This window comes from Marmota monax, unplaced genomic scaffold (genome assembly GCF_021218885.2).
Source record: "Marmota monax isolate L192 unplaced genomic scaffold, Marmota_monax_Labrador192_F-V1.1 WCK01_AAM20220418_F8-fsc00024, whole genome shotgun sequence".
In the NCBI taxonomy this organism is placed as follows: Eukaryota; Metazoa; Chordata; class Mammalia; order Rodentia; family Sciuridae; genus Marmota; species Marmota monax.
In genome coordinates, this window is record NW_026695224.1 from 21,244,716 (window position 1) to 21,262,468 (window position 17,753).

The following is a 17,753-nucleotide window of genomic DNA, read 5'->3' on the forward strand; positions in this document are numbered from 1 at the left end:
GCCTAGCACGTGTGCAGCCCTGAGTTTGATCCTCAGCATCACATAAAAATAAATAAAGATATTGTGAAATAAAAACTAAAAAATAAATATAAAAAAGGGGGGGCTGGGGATGTGGTTCAGTGGTTAAGCACCCCTGAGTTCAATCCCTGGTACAAAAAAAAAAAAAAAAAAAAGAAGAAGAAGAAGAAGAAAGAAAAAGATATCCTTAAAGTATGCTAGAGGGATTTCTTTTTGGTGGGGATGGTGATATAGCAGGAAGGATTTTAAAGAGCTCCATACTGATGGCCCTAGGATAATGAAAGTGTAAAACATAAGGAAGCACCAAAAATCTCAATAATCAAGATCATGGCATTTGTATATGATGTTTTTTAAAAATAAAATAAAAGCAAAAATATCCATAATGAAGCCAGATCTTGTGGTGCACACCTGTAGGCTCAGCTACTTGGGAGGTTGAGACAGGAGAATCACTTGGGCCCAGGAGTTCAAGACCAGCGTGGGCAACATAGGGAGGACCCATATCTTTAAAATAAAAAACCCCCCAAACCCCACAATGAACAAGTAAGTATTAACACTTTAAGAAAAGGCAGGATCCAATAGGACTGGAAGTAGGGGTAGCAAATGATGAGAACTGTGTGGATATGGTCAGGCAGGCTGACTTATTTGAAAGTATTGTGTACATCATGTTTTTTTCACATTAACTTTGTTTTTATTAATTTTGCACTATCATGATTTATTTTGATTGCTGAGATTTTGTTTTGTTTTTTGGTACTGGGGATTGAACTCAGGGGCATTTAACCACTGAGTTAAGTTAACCATTTAACCATGTTCCCAGTTGCTTTTCTAAAATATTTTATTTAGAAACAGGGTCTTGCTAAGTTTCTTAGGGCCTCATTAAGTTGCTGAGGCTGACTTTGAACTTGGGATCCTCCTGTCTCAGCCTTCTGAGACTCTGGGATTACAGGCATGTGCCATCACACCTGGCTGCTGAGGGGTTTTTAATTTTTCCACTTTATTATTTGCTCTTTTTAGATATACACGACAGTACACATACTGTATGACATACATACATGGAGGATAACTTATTCTAATTAGGATCCTACTCTTGTGGTACACAATGTGGAGTGTCACTGGTCCCACCAACAATGTATGAATGTACCTTTTCCCCCACATCCTTGTCAACATTTATTGTTACTTGTATTTTTCATAATTGCCATTGTGACTGGAGTGAGATGAAATCTCAGTGTAGTTTTAATTTGCATTTCTCTAATTGCTAGAGATGTTGAACACTTTTTCATATATTTGTTGACTGCTGAGTTTTTTGACACCACTTTAAATTTTGCACTTGAGGGAAATAACTCACTTGACTTACTCTAGTCCTGGCCCTGTAGATATGCATGGGCTCTTCCTATGTAAAACTAGGAGTAGCTTCTATATCATCCATAGCAAGCATGCCCATCTCTGGTGAGATCCATGTGTTTTGAGGAAAACTTCTTTTCCCAAGGCATCACTGATGGTGAGAGAAGGCTTCTGACAGCTCTCTGTTTTGATATGTTTACCTGTTTATGAGGCACACAGGCAGTGTTTGGCTCACAAGCTACTTTATCTTGGGTAAATAACCTGGAACTGAAATTGCTGGGTCATAAGTATTTATTAAGTTTCATACAAACTTTCAGACTTTTAATTCAATGTGGTTGTACGTACACTGCCATGGAGATGTTATCATGTTATCATGGAGTCAGTGAGACCCCATAAGCCCAAACAGGAGGGAATATCTTACCAAGGCTTCACATTTCTTGGCTGAAAAGCAAGATATCTAAGAGTCCTGATGGAGGATCAAAGGCCTGAAGGTGCACACTGAGCACTCAGTAAGACCCATCAAATTGAAGTGGGTATTTCTTTTTCTACCTGCCACCTCAGCACCATTAACAAGGCTCTTGTGTAGAATGGACTTTTCTTGAAGGTTTTGGGAAATGGAGAAGGACATTGCAGCATAATCCAGGGCAGGAAACCATTTAAAATTAATACAGGACATTCTGGGATAAACAAAAACTAAGATAATTTATCACTTGCAGACTTATACTATTATGAAAGCTTTTTAGGGTGAAAAGAAATGATAACAGAAACTTGAATCTTCAGGATAAATGAAGAGTACCAGAAATAATAAGTATAAAAGTAAATATAGGGCTGGGGATGTGGCTCAAGCGGTAGCGTGCTCGCCTGGCATGCGTGTGGCCCGGGTTCGATACTCAGCACCACATACCAACAAAGATGTTGTGTCCGCCGAGAACTAAAAATAAATAAATTAAAAAAAAAAAAGTAAATATAAAAATTATTTTCCCCTCATTTTGTTAAAATTTTGTTAAAGTTTATTAAAATTTATTTTGTTAAAATTTTATAAATGTTTAGCACGGGGCACGGTGGTGTACACCTGTAATCCCAGGGACTTGGGAGCTGAGGCTGGGGATGTGGTTCAGTGGTTAAGCACCCGTGGGTTCAATCTCTGTTACTTGAAAAAAAATTAAAAAGGCTGAAGATGGAGGTGTAGCTCAGTGGTAGAACACCCCAGGGTTCAATCCCCAGTTACCCCTGCCTAGAAAACCCCCAAAACTCTATGAATGTTTAAAGCAAAAATTTTAATGGTGAAGTTTATAGTTTATATATATGCGTAACTCATAACATATTTTAAGAGGCATGATTATTTTGGGGGGATACCAGGGTTTGAACTCAGGGGCACTCGACCACTAAGCCGCATCCCCAGACCTATTTTGTATTTTATTTAGGGACAGGGTCTCACTGAGTTGCTTAGCACCTCACTTTTGCTGAGGCTGGCTTTGAACTTGCAATCTTCCTGCCTCAGCCTTCTAAGCCTCTGAGATTATAGGCATAGTCTATAAATTCTATATAGACTATGAAATATTAACATATGTGTCTACAATGTTTACTTAAAAATGCAAAGAAGGGGCTAGGGATATAGCTCAGTTGGTAGAGTGCTTGCCTTGCATGTACAAGGCCCTGGGTTCAATCCCCAGCACCACCAAAAAAAAAAAAAATGCAAAGAAGTATAAATATGGTATTACTGTATACCTACCAGAATAGCTTAAATTTAATGTTGACAAAGATGTTTTGAACAATTTTAATTCTTCTGTATTGTTGGTGGCAGTGTACGTACAACCACATTGAATTAAAAGTCTGAAAGTTTGTATGAAACTTAATAAATACTTATGACCCAGCAATTTCAGTTCCAGGTTATTTACCCAAGATAAATGAAAGTATGCATCCACAAAAGACTAATTTTTCTTCACATCCTAGATGTCAGTTAATAGGACGATGGATAAACAAATTATGGTATAGTCATATGATGGAATACTACTCAGCATTTTAAAAGAACAAAGTAGTTATTTGTGTAACACCATGAAGGAATTTCAAAAACATGCTTAGTGAAAGGAGGCTTTGACAAAAGAGAATATAATGTAAGACTGCATTAATATGAAATTCTAAACCTGGCAAAATTAGCCTATAGTGAAAAAAATGGGAACTTACTTGTGGGAGAAACTGGGTAGGCACATGAAGGAACTTTCTGGATGATACTAATGACACGTTTTGATGGATATAAATTACAAAGGTCCATGCTTTCTTCAACACAGTACAGTTAATATTACATGCATTGCATTTTGAATAAATGCTCCTTCAAACAAAACTCCATAAATACATACATATGTGTAAGTGTACATATGTTGTACTAGGGATTGAACCCAAGGTGTTTAACCATTGAGACACATTCCTAGTGTTCTTTTTTTTGGATCAGGGATTTAACCATTTAAGCTAGGAGCACGTAATTGCTAAGCTACATCCTCAGTCCTTGAGACGGTCTTGCTAAATTGCTTAGGGCCTCAATAAGTTGCTGAGGCTAGCCTCGAACTTGCAATCCTTCTGCCTCAGTCTCCTAAGTCACTGGAATTACTGGCATGTATCATCATACCCAGCCAAAAATAAATATTGAACTTTGTTAATGTTTGGGGATAAAGTATACTGCTGTGTACAATTTACTTCAAAATTCATTAAAAATTTTTTGTTGTTGTTGTTGTAGATGGACACAATACCCTTATTTGTTTATTTTTATGCGATGCTGACGATCAAACCCAGTGCCTCACACATGTAGGCAAGTGCTCTACCACTGAGCTACAGTCCCAGCCCTCAAAATGCATTTTTAGAAAGATGGACTGGCTTAGCGCAGTGACTAAGCAACTCAGTGAGATTCTATCTCTAAATAAAAATACAAAAATATGGCTGGGGATGTGGCTCAGTGGTCCAGTGCCTCTGAGTTCAATCCTCAGTACCCTTTCCTCCCAAAAGATGGACAGATGGTGGGTAAAGGATAGATTAAGCGATATAGCAAATATAATAAAATGTTGATTTAGAATACAAGTGGTTCATAAATAGATGTCCACTGTACAATTATTTCAACTTTTCTATGTTTGAATATTTAAAAAATAAACTATTGAGGAGAGAGAATTAAACATCAGATATATCCAAATATGTTTCCAGCAGTATCGTTTGTAATGATCTGAGATGGAAACAACATATATATTCATCATGAGCATAAGAAATAAGTAGATTGTGGCATAATCATATAATGGGAGAGTGTACAGCAATAAGAATGAAAGATATACGACTATAAACAGGCAAAACTAGTCTATGCTGTTCAAAATCAGGATAGTGATGGCCCTCAGGCAGAGTCACAACTGGAAGAGAAGATTCCTAGGGGGGTTCCTGATGTGCTTGCTAATGTTCTGTAGCTTGATGTGAGTGCTGTTGTGTGGGTGTGTTCAGTGTGTGAAAATTCATCTAGTGGTATACACTATTTCACTTCAATAAAAAGTTTTCAAAAATTAATGTTAGACCTCACTCCTCTTAAAACAGGTTCCTCAGCCCTGCCCCACCCCTGGGAATCCTTCGCCAGCCATCTTGCTCCCTTCTCTGTTCTCCTGGTTCCCAGGCTCTGACACGCCTGTCTCCCTCACCTGCCAGAGGAAAACTCAGTGCAGAGGAATTTAGTTCTCAACCTCTATCCTAGTCTAGACTGCAGGAAGATCCAACTAGAAAAGGCTCATTAATGACCTAAACTGAGGAACCATGCAGCCCCAAGATACATTCCTTTGCTTCCTTACAACAACAACAAAAGGCTGCAGGCAGTTTTTAAAGGCAGAATTTATTTTCCTTTTGCATAGGTGCCTGCCTTTTCTCCTTCTACCACCCTCTGATTATCCCTTCTGCCTCAGCTCAGAGCCAAGGTCCAAGGTTCTCCTGGTTGGTGAGTCCACCTTCAGATTCCACCCAAACTGGGGAATCTGCAGGGTGGAGAGTGATTGGGAGAAAGAGTGGGAGGGATGTGGGGAGAGAGGAGTAGAGTATAGAATTCTGGGACATAATCCCTGCCCTTCTCAAACTTGCAATTTGTTGAGACATTTAGGCCAATATACATCTGAACTAAGCAAAAGAATTATTTAATTAAGCATTTTTTTTTCGTAAGGGCTCAAATTTCATTACTCTTGTTACTGGGTCAATCAGAAGCACTGGATTCAATTGATCTTCCCCTCTTCCTTGAAATGTTCCTCTGGGTTTCTTTCTTCTTATCAGTTCCCTCTTGCTTCTCTCTTGCTGCTTCCTCTTTATCTCTCTCTTTTTCTCTCCCCCACCTTCTCTCATACTGGGGATTAAACCCAGGAGGTACTTTACCACTGAGCTACATCCCCAGCCCTTTTTATTTTGATTCAGGGTCTCTCTAAATTGCTGAGGCTGATCTCAACTTGTGATCCTCCTGCCTCAGCTTCCTGAGTTGCTGGGATTAGGGGCCTGTGCCACTAAGCCAGGTCCTGCCTTATATCTTTGATCTCAACATGTTTTTGTGATCCAGGGAGTGGTTCTTAGATACTCTTCTTAAACTACTTTTATTCTTTTGATGGTTTCACTCAATTTTGTGGCTTAAAATATACCATCATGCCCAGCACGGCAGTGCACACCTGTAATCCAAGTTACTTGGGAGACTGAAGCAGATGGATCACAAGTTCGAGATCAGCCACAGCAATTTAGACTATCTTAAAATAAAAACTAGAAAGGGCTGATGATATAACTCAGTGGTAGAGAGTTCCTAGATTTGATCCCCAGTATTTCTCCCTGCCACCAAAAAAAAAAAAAAAAGAAAAGAAAAAAAATAAAAATAAAGCTATATATAGCATCACTTCTCACTTAGATTACCCACAGTTCCCTCCTATCCCCTTTCAGCCTGTCCCCAACAAAACAGCCAGAGGGCTACTATTAAGATGCAAGTCTGCTCAAAATCCAGCTCTAGCCCCTTCTCTCTGAAGAAATGCCAGCATTCTCACAACAGTCTCCAAGCTTGGAGGCTGGCCTCCCTTTCTGATCTCCCAATTGATTCTACTCTAGCCACACTGGCCTCCTCCTTGTCATTTCTTGAACACACCACGCACACTCCTGCTTCCATGCCTTTGTGGCTGCCCTTCCCCCTTCAATGTAACTCACTTTTATCTCAAGTCTGGTATGACCTTCTAGTGAGTCTGCCCAGGCCACCCTGTCTAAAAAGTGTGCCTTTTCTTTCACATTTCCTATCGTTTCTCTGCCCTCTCTCTTAAGCACTATTACCCTCTAAGATATATTTTTTAAAAAGATGGACACAATATCTTTATTTATTTTTTATTTTTAAAAATATTTTATTAGTCATTGATGGGCTTTTATTTATTTATATGTGGTGCTGAAAATTGAACCCAGTGCCTCACACATGCTAGGCAAGCGCTCTACCACTGAGCCACAACCCCAGCCCTCTAAGATACACACGTATACATTTGTGTGTGTGTATGGTGCTGGGGATTGAACCCATGGCCTTGTGCATGCAAGGCAAGCACTCTACCAACTGAGCTATATTCCCAGCCCTCTAAGATATTTTTATATACTTATGTTCTTCAGGGTGTCTCACCCTCTACTAGAATATAAAATCCATAAGGTTAAGAACTTGTGGGTTAGGCCAGGTGCAGTGGCGCTTGCCTGTAATCTCAGTGGCTTGGGAGGCGGAGGCAGAAGGATCATGAGTTCAAAGGCAGCCTCAACAATTCAGCAAAGCGCTAAGCAATTCAGTGGGACCCTTTCTGTAATAAAATACAAAATAGGGCTGGGGATATGGCTCAGTGGTTGAGTGCCCCTGAGTTCAATCCCTGGTACAAAAAAGCAAACAAAAAGTTTTTTCCCTGCTATGTGTCCTACAATGGTGCCTGGGTGTATACGGGTTCTCAATATTTATCGATGAATAAATGGTTATTTCAGAATGGCCTGCTGACAAAGAGGAAGTACATCAAATAAGGGAGGGCTCAGAATGGGTTGCAGATATCTGGGACAAGATGGAATTTCTTTCAGTGTTTAGAGAATGAGGAGTCCTTGGAAAGGTGAGAAGAGAGACCCATTTACATAGTGATTAAGAGCTTGGGCTTTGGAGTCCAGAGCTCCCTCAGCCATTTGCCAGCTATGGATGAAAAATATATATCTGAAAAATAGAAACAATCATAGCACCTACCTCATAGGATTTTTTGTTTTCTTGCTTGCTTTTAAGAATCCACTGAAAAACATATAAAGTATGTCTAAGCAAGGGCCAGTACCTAGGAGGCCTTTGCTCAAGAAGTGGTAGTACCCAGGCTGAAGCAGGAGGATCGCAAGTTCAAAGCCAGCAGTTTAGCAAGAGGCACTTAGTTGAGCAACTGTCTCAAAATAAAAAGGGCTGGGAAATGGTTCAGTGGTTAAGCATCCCTGGTTTCAATCCCTGGAACCCCACCCCCAAAAAAGTGGTAATAGTTATCACTTAGGATACCCAAGTGAAAACTTCCTCTTGAAGGCACGGTGGTGCCTCTCAAACAGGGGACAGAGAGAAGGAGCTAGTTTATCCAGGGGCAGTGACCCCAGGAAGTTGGCTTCAGTCCCAGAGTCCTAAAGAGAGAAGGAGCTAGTTTAGATGGAAGAGGCACAGCCATACAAGAGCTTCTGTCTCAGAACTGTAAGATTCTGGACTCAGCCATCTGGGTTGAACCCAATTCCCATCCTGCATTAGTGAAGACAGTCTTGCTTATAAGAGAAAAGGGTCTGTGTAGTGGGGGCTTTGCCTGTAATCCCAGCAACTCAGGAGGCTGAGACGGGGATTGTAAATTTGAGGGGAGCCTGGGCAATTTAGGAAAACACTGTCTCAAAATAAAAGATCCGGGAAGGTAGCTCAGAAACAGAATGCTCCTGAGTTTGATCCCCAGTACCAAAAAAGAAAAAAGATAGAAAAAAAAGGGGGAGTCAGAATTAGAAATAAACTTGGCATGAGTCCTCTTCTGGGGACCTAGTACTCACAGCCGTCTGTCACTGATGCAAAGAGAAAAGAGAAATGATTCACTTCGATCCTACCATCAACCTCAGGATCTTGGCTAAGTGCAGGTTGGGGGTTGGTTGGAGGATTATTTTTTCCCCTTCTTTAGTTGAAAGAGTAACCTTGTGTTTCCAAAAGGCACTTTCTTTGTGCAGAGAGATTCTGTGGTGAGGTTTTGCTGGGTCAGTCTGGAATGAACCACCTTTGCTTATATGTCTGCGGAGAGAATGAAATTTTGACCCCTATTTTTTCCCTCCCACCCAGTAAAGACACAGCTGAAAGCTGTCTTTCAGAAGGGCTGGAGACAAGGGAGTTGACACATAGGTAAAAGGACGCTGTACTGGAGGCTGCCAAAAAAGTGGCTTCTTGTTTGTTAGCATGGGTTTGTGGTGAGGAGGTCTGCAAAGCCCTCCCCAGAGCACCCGGGAATAAACAGAACAAATAAAACTTCTATTTGTTCATCTCTACCCTGGATTTAGATGGTGCCTTATGGCCAGGGTTATTGGGATCAGCTAAACCCAGGAGAATGTTTATTCCTGGGATGGCGAAGACAGACAAATAACTCCCTGTCCTTCCACTTTCCAGGCCAGGAGGGACAGGAGGCATTTCCAATCAAGCAGGCAGGCAGCAAAGAGTAATTTTTAAGTGCCTACTGTGTCCTCAGTGCTGAGCCACACAAATATAAATTCTTTAATTTATATTTTTCAAATTGTTTTCTGGCTCTAGCCCTCAAGACACATAAAATCCATTTGGTAAGAGATGGCTTGGTGGGCAAAATAAACTCAAGAGAAACTTAATAAATGGTGGTGTGAGGTCCTAAGAATTAATCTTACAAGAGGTAAGAGAAGAAGCAGATAAATGGGGGTTATGCATGGGTTGTGGGGCTCTGGAGAAGCTTCAAGGAGAAGGTTTAGGAGACTGTAAGCAGAATGTGTATCTATTTTGTTCTCCACGGGAGCCCAGCACTTAGCATAATGCCTGACATACAGTGGGCACTTGGTAAATATTTGAGGAGTGAATGGGGAAGGAGGTGGCTCATATTAGAAGGATAAATAGGTGAAGAAGGGGGAGGAGGGCATTCCAACATGAGGAAAGGCCCAAAGAAATGAGATGGATCTCTCTCGGTGAGACTGGTTTAACCACAGCAAAGGGTGTGTAGTGAGGAGTCGTGGGAAATGATGTTAGATATGGGGCCAGATGGGGGAAGACTGGAAAGCCAGGCAGAGAAATTTAGAGAAGGGAAACATCCTTCATCAAGTTTTTGTATCTTTTTTTTTTTTTGGTCTTGGGGACTGACCCAAAGCCTCATGCTTAGCACATGGTCTACCACAGAGCTACAGTCCTGCCTTTATTAAGCTTTAATAGAGCACAGACCATGTGCTAGGCAGAGGGGCAAGGGACAGTTGTGGGGACAGAAAGATGAGTAAAAAGGTATCACCAGCTGTTGGGGATAGGAAAAAATGATATCTGCCCTTTATAATTACTGTGATAATAGTGGCAAGGACAAAATATTTAGATATTTGAGTCATAGTTTGTCTTGTTGCAAGAAACTGAGGTCATGTCAAATTTACTCAAATGAATTGGGAGGTTTATTGAAAGGTCCACAAGTCACCCAAGTCCAGGATTTGGGACCCCACCTGATAATTGGTCATCACTCTCCTATTTTCCTCCTTTCCTCTCTCACAGCAATGCCTCACCGATGGTGTCTTATCTCTGCTTCTTTCTCTTCGTAGACTTCATTCTCCGTCTTCCCTCTCTTATTAGGATTATGCCTGATGTAAGCTTCACACCTCAGCATTAGGATACCCTCCTCCTCTAGGCCAGCCATCCTTACTCACTCTCTTACCTTTTAGGTTAGAATCTCAAGCAAAAAGAAGTTGATTGGATGAGTAGCCCTGGGTCAGGTGATAAGTCATGTGACAAATCAGCTGTGGTCAGGAGGCAAGTCATGTGACAAAACATGGCTGCCCAAGCCTATCAAGAATTTTGGATAAAGGGTCATTCTAAAGAAATGGTGTGGAGCCCTAGAAAAAATAGACAAGCTGAATTTCTCCAGGTGGAGAAATTAAACACTTGGGTAGGGGTAGGGCATGGAGAAGGGCTTCATTTGGGGCGGACTCTCGGGCAGGGACTGGAGGGGAGTGACTTTCCAATTGTTGATTCAAGCAACATAGAGCTATTAGACTGGCTGAGGCCCATAGAGCAAAGTTTTAGAACTTTGAAGGGACCCAGACCATCAAGCTTTTGCCTAATCCCAAACAGGATGGTTTAGATATAAAGATTTATTTTTTTATGTAGCCTATTTTTTTTTTTTTTATTTTTTAAGGAGAGAATCTGCTTCTCATTTATTGCTAAAATCCCAGGCCCACATAGTCAGGGTAGAATCTCACTACACATTTTTTCAATTGAATTGAATTCTAAAACCCAGACAATCAACAAGCACAGTGCTCTTGGTATTCTGTTAGGAACAGAGTCTGAACCAGGAACATAAAACAAAAACAAAAAAAAATCAAAACATGATTATTCTGATTACTGATGCAGGGTTTGGGTCACTGGAGACAGACTTGGTTGGAAGTAAAAATGCAGTAGAAGGGGAGTCAGAGCCAAGTGGGCTGGTGGAGGGCTAGATAAACAATGCTGTGCCCAGTGTCTCCCTGGGTAGATCAAAGCCAACTTCCCCAGGACAACAGGCAGCCAGCATGACAGGAATCTTGGGGATCTCTCACCTAGTTACCCCACCCACACTCACAGATGGAAAGCTGCACTATTTGTGGTCATACTTTTGTACCCTGCTAGCACACAGGCATTTTTGACAAATCCTTTATAGGCTAATGTATAATTGTCTTAGATGGTCAATTGTGATAAGACTAAACCTATGATTTCTGGCCAGACTGCTTGGGTTCACAGCCCAGGCCTGCCACTTGGACAGGTGTCTCAACTACTTAACTACTTCATGTCTTTGTTTCTGCGTTTGTAAAACTCCCTGATGGGAGGATTGGGGGCGGTGTGTGTGTGTGTGTGTGTGTGTGTGTGTGTGTGTAAAGATTAATGAGATAATATGCATGTATACATATGCATTTAATATGCTAAGCAATTAAAACAGTGCCTGGAACATAGTGAGCTATTGTGATTACTATAATTGGTACCAAAAACAGGCTGCAAAGATGAGCTTCCCAACCTGGAAATCATTAAAACCCACAAAGAGCAAGCAACCTGATGGTGGCACTGTGCCAGGCCCTCCTTTTTTCTTCCAGGAACAGGCCTCCGATTGGCCCATGAGCAGGAATAGAAACCAAGTCAAGCCAATTGGAATTCTTCCCTAGAATTTTTTTCCAGTAGGTGGAAACGAGAATACTCTATATTCCTCTCCATTTCTCCCCTTTTGTGTTTCACACAGTAAGGATGTGAGCTCAGAAGGGCCTTTGCTGTTTCTTCCTGTACTCAGAGAAGCTAGCCTGAGAGAAGGAAGTTGATTTATAGAGCTCTGACTTCAAGACCAGAGTCTCTGAATCCATTTGACCCAGGGTTCCAGATATCCACTCCCACTGGCCTTCAATTTGATTACAGAAGTCATTAAATCAGACTCCCCTTCTCTTTCTCTCTCCCTCCCTCTCTCTGCTTAAACTTCTGAAAATTCACTTTCTGTTACTTGTAACTGGAATTTGTGCTTTGAGAGTCAATTCAGAAGGAAATCATTTGGGTTTGGGTTTGTTGTTGTTTGTTTTTTATAAACAATGACAATATTTTAGTTTTATGGCAAACAAGGTAGAGTCTAACTGTTCATATTATTTTAGGGTTTTTTTTTGTTTTTTTTTTTTTGCTACTGGGGATTGAATCCAGGATGCTTAACCATTGAGCCACATCCCTCAGCTCTTTTCATATTTATTTTGAGACATGATCTCACTAGGTTGTTGATGCTGGCTTTGACCTTGTGATCCTTTTGCCTCAGCCTTCTGAGCTGCTGGGATTACAGGTGTGTACCACTGTGCCTGGCTACTTTAGTTTTTTTGATTTTTTTTTTCCTTTGGTACCAGGCATTGAACCCAGGAGAGCTTAACCACTGAGCCACATCTGCCACTCTTTTTGTATTTTATTTAGTGACAGGGTCTCACTGAGTTGCTTAGGGCCTCACTAAATTGCTGAGGCTGGCTTTGAACTCATGATCCTCCTGCCTCAGCCTCCTGAGCTGCTGCATGTGCCATTATGCCTGGTGCTACTTTGATTTTTTTTTTTAAATGAAGAATACCAGTAAGAGAATTGATACTGCTTCATAGCCACTAAAATGTTCCTATCTTGGACTATTTGAAAAGGAGCAACCTAAGAGCAGTTTTTAAATATTTTTTTCCTGGGATTGAACTCAGGGCTTTATGCATGCTAAGTAAGCACTTTACCACTGAGCTAAATCCCAATCCCCCTAAGAACAGCTTTTAAAAGTTTCATCTCTTAGGACAGGGAATGTAGCTTAGTGGCAGAGCACTCACCTAGCATGCATGAAGCCCTGGTTTTATTCTCAGCATCAAAAAAACAAAACAAAACAAAAAAAATCTCTTCACAGATTAGAGTGTGTTTATATCAAGGATTGCAAACTCCAGTGCTTCATAGGTCAGGCAGGCAATTCAAGGACTGAAGTGGACAGGTAGGTTATAAGAGGGCGTGATAGGGACTATGACAAAGTGTCAAGTGTTTGATTCATTAAGAGAAACTGCTACCACTCAGCTCTAGCTCTTTGATACCAGTTGCTCATGTGAGCACAGAGTTGCTGGGTTCTTCAATTTTCAAGAAATTCTAAGCCAGGCCTGGCAGTGCTTGCCTATAATCCCAGCTACTCAGAATCCTGAGGCAGAAGGATAGCAAGTTCAAGGCCAGCCTCAGGAATTTAGCAAGACCCTATCTCAAAATAAAAACAAAAAGGGACTGGAGATGTTGCTCAGTAATAAAGCACCCTGGAGTCAATCCCCATTACAAAAAAAAAAAAAATGGACATTTAGAATGTTTAATGCAATATGTTCTGAATTTTGAACAACTCAGAATGAGTTGTCACTTTGTGTGTAGGCCAGGTGGAATGCACGTGAGATCTCTGGCTTATACCATGGTCTTGTTTCATTCCAGTGAGACACTTAAGCAAGATAAACATGCTCCGCAGGTCAGCATCCCCACAACCTAAGGAGACAGGAACTATTGTTCCCACTTCATAGAGACCCATACACTCCTATGATGGGTATGAGGTAGAGAATCCATTTATTCCATGACCAAATTCAACATTCTCTCGGCTCCCTTTATGTGACTTGCCTTGTGTGATCAATAAGATTCAGACCTTTCCCAGATGCTTCCAGCAGCTTCTCCCTGACTGTAAATCTCATCTCAGCTTGGGGATGGCAGATCTCTGGGTAGCCAAGGGACTGGCTTTCTCCTTAATCCTTCCTATTTCAACTGAAAGAAAGGCTACTTTTTTGTTCATTTTTGGTGCTGGGGCTTGAACCTAGGGCCTTCTGCATGCTGGGCAAGTTGCTCTACACTGAGCTATCTACACCTAACCCAAGAAAGGCTATGTTTACCATTACATCGTACACAGTGTCTTTGAATCTGGTCCACTTTCTTGAATATGGAAACTGAAGGCACAGAGTCAGGAGACGACTTCCTTGTACACATAGCACATGATGGTAGTCTGACCTCCAGGGTCTTATTTGCCAGCGTAGTACCTGTCTCTTCTGTTCAGGAAATTGAAGGGGCCAAAATTTGCTGCAAGTCTCCTGGGGACCTTCCACAAACTCTCAAGGGAAGGACGGGAGTCCTAGGTCCGTGTCTTTTCCATGCTCTCACCCTGTCAATCCAGGCATGCCAGGCGGGTACTTAGAATTGCCAGGTTGTCACTGCACATGGGGAAGGCTCACAAATAAGTTCCCTCTGCTTGCAGCTGGCCAGGTGTTGGTGGCTCTGTGGGTGGATTGCAGGGAGAGGCAGGACCACCCCTTGTGAAGTTGTTCTCTGATGAGATGATACATGTTAAGTGAACTATAAACTTTCAAGAGTACATTCCATACCCACTGATAAACACCAGGAATCATTCCCTTTGGGAAAGTTGGTAGTCTCGAGGCAGTAGAGCATACTGTCAGTCTACAGGGGCCCCCGCTAGGGTTTCCTCCTAGCACAAGTCAGAATTCTTGTAAGGGAGCCAAAATTAGAAAAAAAAGGTGAGGTTTGTGTTTTATTAATCCCTTCAGCCTTTATTCTGTAGTTGCCTTTGGCCCCTTTGAACATAATGGCAGGAAATCTGCATTATGTTTTAGTTCCTAGCAGGAGGGGTTTGTTTTCAGATCTGAGTTCGAATTCTATCTCTCCAGCTTATCTGCTAAGTGATGTGGAAAGAAGGCCATGACCAGATTTCCCCGCTTGGAAGGAGGCTGGCAGACCAGGAAAGAAGGCTATTGTAGAGATTAAAAAATTAGATAGAATCAGGGTGCAGAGGTACACACCTGTGATCATATCCACTTGGGAGGCTGAGGCAGGAGGATCACAAGTTTGAGACTAGGCTGGGTAGCTTAGGGCAACCCTGTCCCCCCCCCCCCCCCCCCAAAAAAAAAAAAAAACGAGGATGTGGCTCAGTGGTAAAGTGCCACAATCCAGATTTAATCCCCAGTACCATAAACAAACAAACAAACAAACAAATAAATAAATAAATAAAACCCAACCAAACAACAGAGCAATTCCACTCCTATGTATTCACCCCAAAGAAATTAATGTGTCTGCACAAAAACCTCTATGTGAATATGTGAATTCTTAGAGCCTCAAACTGTGAACAACAGAAACATTCTTCAACTGATTTATGAAAAGCAAGTTGTGATACATCCATTTAATGGAATATAACTCACCAGTAAAAAGGAACAGACTAGTGACAAACACAACATACATAACAACAGGGATGAATCTCAAATGCATCATGCTAAGTAAGTGGAAAAAAAAAGTCAGATCCCCCCAAATTGCATTTTGTATGATAAAATTTTTATGAAATCCTGGAAAAGGCAAAGATGTAAGGACAGAGAAGAACGTGTCAAGAGGTTAGGGGCTGTTGGTGGCAGTGGAGAATGATCCAAGGAGCCTGAAAAAAACTGTGGGGAGGTGGACTGTTCTGTATCTCAATGGTGGTAGTGGCTGCATGACTATATGCATTTGTCTAAACTCACTGAACTGTTCCTAAAAAGGGTGAATTTGACTGTAGTTGTATTTCATCAAGTTGGACTTTTTTTTAAAAAAAGGAAAAGGGCCTACCTGGTGCCCCCAGGAAGAAAATACCCATACACTCCTTTTCACTAAAGTTCTTACTCTAGCCTGGTTACTTTTATACAATCTGCAATTTTTGTATAAAAAGAAGGGTGTGTGTGTGTGTGTGTGTGTGTGTGTGTGTGTATGTGTTTGTATTTATTTGTATATGTATGAAGAAACTGCAAAGATGCACAGAAATTAATAACAGAGACTGGGGGTAAGGTAGGAACTAGGTAGAAAAAGGACTTGGTCAAAGATATTTTTCTTTTCTTTCTTTTTTTTTAGCCCAGGAGTGCTTTACTACTGAGTCACATCTCCAACCCTTTTTTATTTTCTGTTTTGAGACAGGGTCTTGCTGAGTTGTTTAGAGCCTTACTAAGTTGCTAAGGCTGACCTGTAACTTGTGATCCTCCTTCCTCAGCCTCCCAAGGTGCTGGGATCATAGGCGTAAGACGTGTGCCTAGTGATATTTTCCAATTGTGTGTGTGTGTGTGTGTGTGTGATTTTTGAACCATGTGAATGTGTTACCTCTAAAAACATTGAATTACCAAGAAATTCAAAAGAATGGAGAATGCTTAATCCCTAGGCATGACTCTTGGCTGGTGGAATCTGTGAGGGGGTGGCATTCTTGTGGCAGCTACATCACATGAGCATCTGCTTACTGGCCCTTGCCCCACCCACCCCCTCCAAAAACTCAAGATAAGACTGGACTACCAAGTAGATAGATGAGGGTAGCTCATGATGTGGTTCAGAAGGGGTCAGAACTAGAGTTTTGTTTTTTCCCTAAACATTCCGAGCTCCCAATGGCAGAAATTCCTTTTAGTCTTTGTTGTTTTTTTTTTTAAGTGTTAAATATTCTTTATTTAATATCATACGTAAACCACACTAAAAATGCCTTTCCATAAGGAAAGAACAGCATTTTAGATACAGGGAATTCTAATTAAATTGGCATGGTCAACAAAAATATAAAGTAGACACTGCTTCCTTATCTTCAACCTTTAATAGGCTAATGAACACAAATTGAAACAAATGTGAATCATGCTTGGTTCTGAGAGAATGAAGGGATTTCCCCCATATTTTAAACATATTCACATAATCAGTTCTATAAAATTAAATATAAAGCCAGTTTTCAGATGTCATTCACCATTTTTGTGAAATACTGAACATTACTAATTAAGTCCAACCACAACTTTAAAAAGGGGAAACAGTGATAGAATTTACTGAAGTGGGAATATAACCAAAATATTAATTTAACTACAAGTAAGTTTTTCTTAAATCAGGATTGTCCAACAAAAATAATTTTGTCAGTCATTCAATATCTGATTTCTGGTGTATCACATCAATTAAATTATGGTGCACATTGGGCTGGGGATATGGCTCAAGCGGTAGCGCGCTCGCCTGGCATGCGTGCAGCCCGGGTTCGATCCTCAGCACCACATACAAACAAATGTTGTGTCCGCCAAAAAGAAACCTAAAAAAAAAATAAATATTAAAATTCTCTCTCTCTCTCTCTCTCTCTCTCTCTCTTTAAAAAAAAAAAGAGTTTAAAAAAAAATTATGGTGCACATAAAAAAGCCAAGAGACATTTCTGTTTGGTAATAAATAAGGCAGTAGCTATTACTCATTAGTGGCTTTTTTGAGGTAAGCTATTAGATCTGCCCTTTCTCCCTTCTTCTTAATGCCAGCGAAGATCATTTTTGTTCCAGGGATGTACTTTTTGGGATTCTCCAAATACTCCATCAGTGTATCCTCTCCCCAGGTGATGCCTTTGTTCTTGTTGGCATCTGTATAAGAGAATCCAGTAGCCTGACCTGTCTTCCGCCCAAACAGTCCGTGGAGATTTGGCCCAGTCTTGGGCTTGCCTCCCTTTTCCACTGTGTGGCATTGGGCACACTTCTGAACAAAAATCTGCTTGCCTTTCTCAACATCACCCATTTTTAATTCGTTCTTTCGTGGCTAGCGCAAAGAAGCAAAGAAGAATCCCGATCAGAAGCCGGACGTCCCACTCTCTAGCCCAAGGACACGCCGGTCTGCGCTTATGTACCGGTGTCAGTGCAACCGCCTAATCTTTTTTTTTTTTTTA

General features: G+C 41.1%; 1 protein-coding gene and 1 long non-coding RNA gene across 3 annotated transcripts in view; one reads left to right on the forward strand and one right to left on the reverse strand.

Annotated features, from left to right (window-relative positions):
* LOC124086544 (uncharacterized) overlaps positions 1-17,753 on the forward strand; it is a 46,533-nt gene that overhangs the window by 5,676 nt on the left and 23,104 nt on the right. The gene's annotated exons all lie outside the window — the stretch shown is intronic.
* On the reverse strand, positions 17,229-17,726 carry LOC124086541 (cytochrome c, somatic-like). The gene has a single exon (XM_046434874.2). The coding sequence runs from the start codon at positions 17,603-17,605 to the stop codon at positions 17,288-17,290; it is 318 nt and encodes a 105-aa protein (XP_046290830.1). The 5' UTR covers positions 17,606-17,726; the 3' UTR covers positions 17,229-17,287.